Source organism: Corylus avellana, chromosome 1 (genome assembly GCF_965113065.1).
Source record: "Corylus avellana chromosome 1, dhCorAvel1.hap1.2, whole genome shotgun sequence".
Lineage (NCBI taxonomy): Eukaryota > Viridiplantae > Streptophyta > Magnoliopsida > Fagales > Betulaceae > Corylus > Corylus avellana.
This window is the reverse complement of record NC_142490.1, coordinates 2,943,227-2,952,336: the sequence shown is the minus strand read 5'-3', so window position 1 is coordinate 2,952,336 and position 9,110 is coordinate 2,943,227. Positions and strand designations below refer to the sequence as shown.

The 9,110-nt window shown below is 35.5% G+C and overlaps 1 protein-coding gene and 1 pseudogene across 1 annotated transcript; both read left to right on the top strand.

The window, feature by feature from the left end:
* The first annotated feature begins 449 nt into the window (after nt 1-449).
* Nucleotides 450-1,643, top strand: LOC132172491 (serine/threonine-protein kinase ZRK1 pseudogene; annotated as a pseudogene).
* Nucleotides 1,644-3,439: 1,796 nt separating this feature from the next.
* Nucleotides 3,440-4,449, top strand: LOC132172195 (EPIDERMAL PATTERNING FACTOR-like protein). Its single transcript, XM_059583646.2, has 3 exons — nt 3,440-3,736; nt 3,823-3,851; nt 3,948-4,449. Exons 1-3 carry the CDS (start codon nt 3,655-3,657, stop codon nt 4,194-4,196), a joined length of 360 nt encoding a protein of 119 aa, XP_059439629.2. The 5' UTR covers nt 3,440-3,654; the 3' UTR covers nt 4,197-4,449.
* The last annotated feature ends 4,661 nt before the right edge of the window (nt 4,450-9,110 follow it).

The following is a 9,110-nucleotide window of genomic DNA, read 5'->3' as shown; positions in this document are numbered from 1 at the left end:
ACACAAGAGGGGGGCAATCCAAATGTTCAAAGGAATTGAAATCTTTGAATCATCAGTCAAACATAAACGAAGAAACAGTGTCAAATCAATTAATGCAATCACCCTTCAAGCTTCAATGCCCCCAGAAATTTTAGCCTATAGTTCACATTACAAACTCTAATACTCGCACATAAACGCCACTTGGTCCAATTTCGACCAACAATTTAGTCAAAATGAGGACAAACAAAATTGAATTTGGATCCTTCCCTTCGTTATCATCGGACAAAGAACTAGGCTTACTTTCCACGAAATTTCCCTTACTTTCGTGGCCAAGAGAGAGAGCGTATTTGTGTGAGTGACGAGTGACGACTTTCCGGGTAATAACGTGTCGCCCATCGGTCAACATGGCGACCACTTACATTAGACAAATTTCCCTGAATTTGCCTGCAGAGAGAGGGAGAGCTTTCTAGTGTCTCACCATGCTACTGAAAAAGCTGGTTGGAAATAGAAAGAAAGAGAAAGAGAAAGAGAGAGCATTTCTAGAGAATGGAAGCAAGGTTTTGGAGAAGCTGGTTGCCTCTTGTAATGGCAGGCCTATTCCCATCCGTACCTTCTCCTACGAAGAGCTTAGCCGAGCAACGAATAACTTTGATCATCGCCTTGTTCTAGATAAACACCTGTGGTATATATTGTACAAGGGTTCTTTTGAAGGCCGGACTATTTCCGTTAAGAAGTATGAAATGTTGGAGTCCACGGAGGAACTTGATTTTCCCTTCACTGATATAGCTATTTCTGCAAAGATGAGCCCTCACAAGAATGCTCTAAAGCTGCTCGGGTGCTGCCTCGAGACTCGATTTCCTATTTTGGTGCTTGAATCGGTTGAAAACGGAACCCTTAAAGATCGAATTTGTGCCTCTAGCGATGATGAAGCTCAACAAAAGCTTCGGCCCATGGCGTGGCAGAGCAGGTTAAAGATTGCAAGAGAAATTGCTCATGCAATTGCATATCTACACACTGCGTTCTCTAGACCCATCATCCACAGGGACATACAACCGCACAATATCTTCTTTGACCAACATGATGTTCCGAAACTGTCTGATTTTTCAATTTCTGTATCGATCCCAGAGGGGGAAACTCATGTAGAAGATTTGGTGCATGGGACTTATGGATTCGCATGCCCCCAACATGTTGCTACGGGCCGGGTAACGGAGAGGAGTGACGTTTATGGCTTCGGGATGCTTCTATTGCAGCTTATAACTGGACAGCCTTCTAAGAATATGTGCTCTCATCCGAGCTTAGCGAATTGCATTAGAAACAATGCTATAAATGAGATCGTCGATCCTGCAATTTTGGTTGGGGAAGGAGGAGCCGGTGTGGAGTGGCAGTTGCTAGCTGTGTTGGAGCTTGTTCTCATATGTAGAAATGAGGATTCGGAGTTAAGGCCAAATATGGTTGATGTTACAAAAGAACTCAGGCGGATTGAGAAGTCGGTCGTCGTATGATTATTTCCTCACTTGGAACAACCAATTTCCTCTGTAAAAATTAATCATGAAATAAGGGACAATTTATGGCTCTTCTTGATCACTTGTAATGGTTATTTTCTCACTTGGGTAGTCCAAATTTATTTGTAAACATCAGTTACCTATAATATGGACCAGTTTATGGCTCGTCATCCATGTTGCTTAGCAAAAATTGGTTGTAGCCCTTTGTCATTCTTCTTCTATTGAGGTCAGGGAATAGAAACTAATGATTTTTTTGAATGAATCATTGACATTCATATTATTTGTAACACCCTCACATTAGGGTGTGGGCTTGATATGCGAGTTGGCCCAATGCGTTGGGCTAGATGTGCATGCCATTGACATTGGGCTTAGTTTAGTAAAAGTTGTATCAAAATCTTCTCAAACAGATCATAAAGCTAATGAATTTCATAATTATATGGTCTAGTTAGTGCCGGAGATTTTAAAGCCACAAATCTAAATGGACCCTATTCAACTAACCAATTCCACAAAGCAATAAGGATGAGGATCCTTATATATATATATATATATATAGCCTAGTACTCCGACGAATAAATGGTCTCAGACCAACCCTGGGACTATATATCAGGTTTTGTACATTGTAACTTATCACCAAAATTTGATAGAAGACAGAGATATGTATAAAGAGTAATGCTGTAGAACTCCATAATCACCAATGATCTCTGAAAAAGAATTGATCGGAAAACGCGATGTGTCATCACGTAAAGGTCACTATGAGATTGACAAGAGATGCCATGCATGGCTTGTTAGAATATATTGTATGATTTGATTTCTATTTTATTATTGATTGTAATCAAATTAAATCAATTTTTTTTTAAAAAAAAATCTGAAATCGAGAGAGAAAAGGAATAAATACTTACTTTTTTTAAAATATATTAATTGTGGGATTTGATTTCAGAGATTTGATTATATTGATTTAGGAGATTTAAATCAAATCAAATTAGATTTAAAAGAAAATAAAAATAAAATCCGAAATAGTGAGAGAAAAGGAAGAAATATTTACCGAAAATATTGTTGGGTTTGATTTCGAATATTTGATTATTGGTTTTAATTAAATCAAATTTGATTTAAAAAAATAAAAATAAAATCCGAAATCGCGAGAGAAAAGGAAGAAATGTTTTACCATTGTTAGAATATATTGTTGAATTTGATTTCAAAGATTTGATTATTGATTGTAATAAAATCAAATCAAATTTAATAGAAAATACAAATAAAATCCGAAATAGTGAGAGAAAAATGAAGAATATTTACCATTATTAGAATATATTGTGAGATTTATTTCAGATATTTGAATAATTGTTTGTAATTGGTTGTAATAAAATCAAATTAGGTTTTATAAAATCTAAAATCGTTAAAGAAAAGTAAGAAATATTTACCCAAGGTTTGTATCATTTTGATATTAGAGTTAGCCACCACGTTGAGTATGTGATCAAATAGGTTGCAGCTTTGTGGTCGAGTCACAGAAGAGACTACCAATAGGCTGAATTAAAATGCCAAGAGTGGGCAATTATAGATGCCGGCTGCTGATGGTATTTCACAATCCTATTCATATATATATATATGTATATAAATTCTTGAGTACCGTATGGATATATGGTAGCTAGATGTTTCTTCTTTTTCTCTCTATAGAGATCGACTAGAGAGTATATGACGTGATTAGGTTGGATTGCTCAGAACAAAAACTACAAGAAATCCCGAAAGATATTGAAAAGAAAGGTAAAAAAAATAAAAAAAAGCAGAAATGGAAGAAAGCGAAAACCCAAAATCCACAGCTGTATATGCATGTCCGTTAGCGGGAACTTGCCCCTCGTATCTCGTGGTTTTTTGCTGTTTTGGCTGTTTCTTGTCTTTTATATCATCTCCGTGTGTCCTGTTGCTTCTCTTTCCTCTATTATATATCTTGGTTCATCAAACGAGGTTTCAAGTGTTTCTCTTTTCGGGATGTTCATCTCCCTTCTTTTTCCTTTCGGCATTCTGTAATTTTCCCCTTTGTCTTTCCACGTTCCATCACCTCCAAAATCTCTGTGACTCTCAGAGAGATTGCTACATCAGGTTTATCATTCCGTTATTGAATCCGTCAAAACCTTCGCTTCTTCTTCTTCCCCATCTCTCTAGCTCTCTCTCTCTCTCTGCAATGGGACGTAAACTTCGCTATTTTGCCGTCTCTCTTCTCTGTCTCTTTTTGAGCTCCACCCAGTTGAAACTCATGGCCGAAGGTAAAAGGGTCACTGCTAAATCTTCAAACTATAAATCCTTCATTCTTGAAACTTGAAACTAACATTCTTGTTTGTGATATATGCAGGTAGACCAATTTCCTCACCTTCATCCCAGGTGAGAATCTTACTCTCTCTCTCTCTCTCTCTCTCACTCTCTCTCTAAAAAGAAAAGTTTTGGATTTTTTATAATGAATTTTTGTTGTTAATTTAGACAGTAGTAAGAGAAGAAAAGGCAACGTTGAGAGCCCAGATAGGATCAAGGCCTCCGAGGTGCGAGAGACGTTGCAGCACATGCGAGCACTGTGAAGCTATCCAGGTCCCCGCAAATCCTCAAGCACAAAACGGGCACAGAAACTTTTCCAGTCTCTCAAATATTGCATATGCAAGAGGCGCTGACAATTCAAACTACAAGCCCATGAGTTGGAAGTGCAAATGTGGGAACTTCATCTTCAACCCATAACCAAATTGCATTACAGTAATTTCCAGGCGAAGAGTAATTAAGATACCTATTTTTCAACCCTGTAAATCAATCATAGTCAAGGTAAAGTAATTTTTGTGTGCGTTTTTTTTTTTTTTGTTAGGATCCTTTTCCCATGCAATTCCACTTCCTGTCCCATGGAAAGATCATTAGTTATTTTCGGAAAAGTACAACGTTAGTGCATGTTCTTTTTTCTTCTTTTGATGATTATATATACACCAAATCATAGTTGGTGCATCATGTTTAATTTAATGGGAATTTGCTTGGTATGCTAAAATTTCAAAATTTTGATTAAAATGTGTAATATATTATGTCTTGAATTCTGCATAGATCCGACATGGATCCAGCGTAATCATGAAACCATAGCCAATAGCATGGATTCTCAACTGCGACATTTGCGCAACCGTGAACGACACCATGTGTAAAAGCTCGAGCAGCCGCCTTAACAACTCAAAGGTCGCTATTAATCAGAGAAAAAAAAGACTCAGAAGTCGCTATTATTATTATTATTATTATTATTATATATAGACTATTATATTAAATTTATAATAGTTAATCCAAATCCAAAAGACAGATTGATTTCTTTGGGATGATTGAGTATGAAAGATCTGGTTAAAGTAGTTAACCATTTGCGTATTTTTGTACCTTTACCACACGCCACCGTCCCGCCTTCCCATGTAGCCTTCACCTACATAACGTAAACAGATGAAAAGGAAAACAAGTTCAGAAATATTTTTTCACCCAAGAGTTAACCATTGTGTGCTGGATCTTCTGTTTACCTTTCTAACGATTTTATTTTCTAAATTGTTAATAATTTAGGTAATAAATATTAAAAAAAAAAAAAAACAAATTATTGGGCTTACCTATTTAAAAAGTGAGTCTCTTTTTCGGACAATCAAATCTTACGAGTCATAGGCGTTTGAATTATTTGCAATTTGTACAAAAAATTTGCTGAAATGATCTGTCTGAAACCCGCATCCAATCTTACCACATATATACTTCAATTGAAATATCTGAATTACTTGTAATTTAAACAATAAAATTGCTAAAAACTTATTTCATTAATTGGAATATTTGGTAAAGCAATCAATGTCCTCATCATATGAAGAGAAAAGGAAATCATTATTAGTAGAGATTCTTTTAATATTATTATTCATTGTTATTTGAGATTTGATCAGCCAGAAAACTCTCAAGAATCAGATCGTTGATGGGATAGTTCAAGGTCAATTTTCCAATCTATTCCATCTTTTCCTTGTTTATAAACTCCTATCATCTACTTTCTTGTGGACGTGACTCAACAAGAGTTCCTATACGTGCAGGTCTAAATTTTGCACTTAAATCAATCGAATCAATAGTGCAAAGTACCCCATCTGAATGACAATACAGCACCAACTGCAGTTTGAATGACGAAAAACAGTAACAACCGCAGCCTGCTTGTTAACATGCATGCACCAGCACAGTTCCTGAAAATTTTTGGGAATTTTTTTTGGGTCTGTTATTGTAACTTTTTGTTTGGTAAAGTTTTGAGATGAGAAAAATTGAAAGAAATCGGTTAAATATATTTAAAAAATCTTGCTTATTAATATTATATCTTTGTTATTCATCTCTCATTTTAATTTAAATATATTGTAAAAATATATATTAGAATATATAATAGCTTAAGAGAGAAAGAGAGTGGAAACTGATGAACCATTAGTTCTACATATTGATTATATTTAAATATGATATAATATAAAAAGTGTTCATATTTACAGAAAAAAAGTGGTAGGTAAATATGATAATTATCTAAACAAGAAATTTGATACACTTACACGAGTGGTAAGTGACCCAATAAAAAAATCTATATAAATCAACCTAATATTAGAGTTAGAGGATACTCTAACACCAACTATATATGGTACAGCTCTCACATGCTTCTCTCTGCTGTGGACAGAGTGACAGACAATGGAACCCCACCTGAAGTACTGAAATGTCAACAATGTTTTTTTCATTATCATTATTAGATCAAACACAGAAAGGGACATAATAAAGATTAAAGGGGAAAGCTTCAGAAAAAAAAGTTTTGCCACCATGGTTCGAAGAACCGGTTTGTTTGGAAGCCAATCTAGGAGAAATGCTAGGCTTTGGTTCCAAAATATGTGTCAGAATGGTGACACATTACTTTAAAACCTAAGTTTTAAGATTTTTTTTTTTTTTTTTGGGAAAAATCTAGCATTTCTCTTAGATTGGCTTCCAAACAATACTTTCAAACATAATGCAAGCGTCCCATGCATAATTCAATAGGTTTAGTTGTAGCATAGTTCGAGTAAGTATAAATTTCATCAAAATATGTGTCATTTATTCATAAGTTTATCGATTTGGGGGAGAGGGGGGTAGATTTTTTTTTTTTTTTTTTCTCCATTTTGCTCTTATGATAGAAATGGGTATGAAGTATAACATTAATACTCTTTATAAAACTACAAGCAGAGTACATTGGATACCCTGTATTAATATGTGTCGGTCAATACACGTCAAAACAACCCTTTCAATCTTTCAATAAAAATTGGGGGTGGACCCATGTGTTGGGTTGGGGGACAAATTTCTCTCCAAAATGATATATTAATGTGTCGGTCAATACACGTAAAAACAACTCCTTCAATCTTTCAATTTTTATTGGGGGTGGACCCATGTGTTGGGTTGGGGGATGAATTTCTCTCCAAAATGATATATTTGTCCCTCCAAAATCAACATACTATGCTCTATTTTGTTTGTATTTTTTCTCTTATCCATCTTCCCACGTATTGTTTTTCCTTGCATTTATTTGTGTGTTTTTGGAGCAAAAGTATGGAATATGATAAAAATGTTTGTTTTTTAGACTTATTTTTTGAGTGATTATTCTGAGGCCATTTAGGTTATATATATATATATGCTCTTGTATTTATACTATTAAATAAGCCTGATTCCGCCCCTTATCTTCATCATAGGTTGGTTTTGATTGGAGAGAAGAACCCTAATGAAACTTTGAGCCTGTTATGATCGAGGTTGGATAATCCTTGGTGGAAACTGGAAAGAATAAAATTAGAGTACAACAAGTGCAATAATCAGGTGGGGTCGAGAACAGTGAATCCTCAACTCCAAAATTCAAGAGAATGTTGATACAGACAACTAAAAAGCTGGGGGCCAGCGCAGAAGGGATTCTGATTCCCACGCCTTTTTCTCAAGTTTTTTTGAGCCTATCAACTAAAACAGCATTCAAATTGCCCCATCCCTTGGACATGGACAAAATGTACAATTTTCCTTATCCAACCCACCCAAGCAATAACTCATCATCCTTCCCATGTGATGTAGATGGGGCATCCTGTGAAATCAGAGCCGTATATTTAACAGCTCCCGTCGGGGCATTTTCGTGGGCCCTCTGATCTTGATCACATTTTGAGAACTGATTAGCTGAAACTAATCATCATGGGCAGCAGCATAAAGGGTTATCTATCTGCCACTTGATTGCTCTCTCAAGTCTCAACTGTTTGTAAAGTGGGTTTTCTCAAAGCAGCCTAAACTTTGGCCAGAAAGCTTTTTATGCTGCGGCAGACATCTCTTTTGATAATTAAGAAATGCCAGGTTTTAGATTGCACTCAAAAGTATCTGATTCATCATTATGAAATCTGCCCATTTTGACACCAAGAGAGTTAATGCTGGAGAGATCATTATGTTGACATATAGTAATTAGATGCAATAAATGAGATCCAAAATCCTGACAAGAGAAGGAGGAGCTGCAAATGCAGGCAGTACTGGACCTTGCTTGCACATATAAAGAAAAAGATCCAGAGATTATACAAGAGAATTCGAACGTATTGAAAAGTCGCATCACATGATTATATTTTTCTCATTTAGTACATGTAAGTTTCTTTGTGAACATGGAACTAACAAATACGACACCAATCGTTCGATCAAAGTTCCTCTATAAACATCAAAGTTCCTCTGATTCCCAGGCCTTTTTCATCATGCTTTTTGAGCTGGTTAATTATCAAGCATATATATTGATTCAAGTTGCCTGTTGCCCCATACGGTAGACATGGACAAAGTGTATAATGCCATATCCACCGTACCGCAGCATTAACAAGTCATCCGGCCCATCGACTCCAGTTCCCAGCTGATGTAGATGGGGCATGAGGAATCCCAGCTGTTGTGTAATTAAATAGCCGTAGAAAGCCTCCGACGTCACAGCATTTTTCGTAAGCCGTCTGCCCCTTTGCTTACATTTACAACAGATTAGCCCAAACCAAGCATGACGGGCGACAACACAAAAGAATCTTGGCCTGTGCACTACTCTGCCACTAGATTGCTCAGAACTTTTTCGACAGTGGTTTTCTCATGTAGTTTCTTTCTTTCTTTTTTTCTTAACAAAATGAGCATAACCATGCTATAAACTATATATATATTTTCAGTGTTTTAATCAAGTAACCCTTTTCTTATTTGCTTAGAAAAAAGAAAAAAAAAAAATTGGGTAAGTGATACACATTTATCTCTTGTCTATCTATTTTGTAAATTCATCATTGAATCTGTGAGACCTACATGTAGTCCTACATATTCAATGATAGATTTGTCGATCTTTTTTATAAAGATCAATGGACAATATATAGATAAGCAAAAGATGAAAACCAACATTTTTACTTTTATCAATTTATTATCCAATTAATCAACTGTATATCACGTCAAACCAATCAAATATCATGTAACATTTATTTGACATGTGATACAGTAAAGTTGGCCAAGCATCTTTATTTATTTTTTTTAGAATAAACTATTTTGAACTTTTTATTTATTTAAAATTTTGTGTCATATAGCATGCAAAATTTTCTGTCATATACTCTTTGTTCGAACGCTTCTCTCATTTGGGAGAAAACGCATCCCAGTGTA

Excerpts from the sequence above, each read along its gene's own strand:
- LOC132172195 (XM_059583646.2), top strand. The coding sequence starts at position 3,655 with ATGGGACGTAAACTTCGCTATTTTGCCGTCTCTCTTCTCTGTCTCTTT. Across the intron at positions 3,737-3,822 it reads GTTGAAACTCATGGCCGAAG|GTAGACCAATTTCCTCACCT; the intron begins GTAAAAGGGTCA and ends TGATATATGCAG. Across the intron at positions 3,852-3,947 it reads TTTCCTCACCTTCATCCCAG|ACAGTAGTAAGAGAAGAAAA; the intron begins GTGAGAATCTTA and ends TTGTTAATTTAG.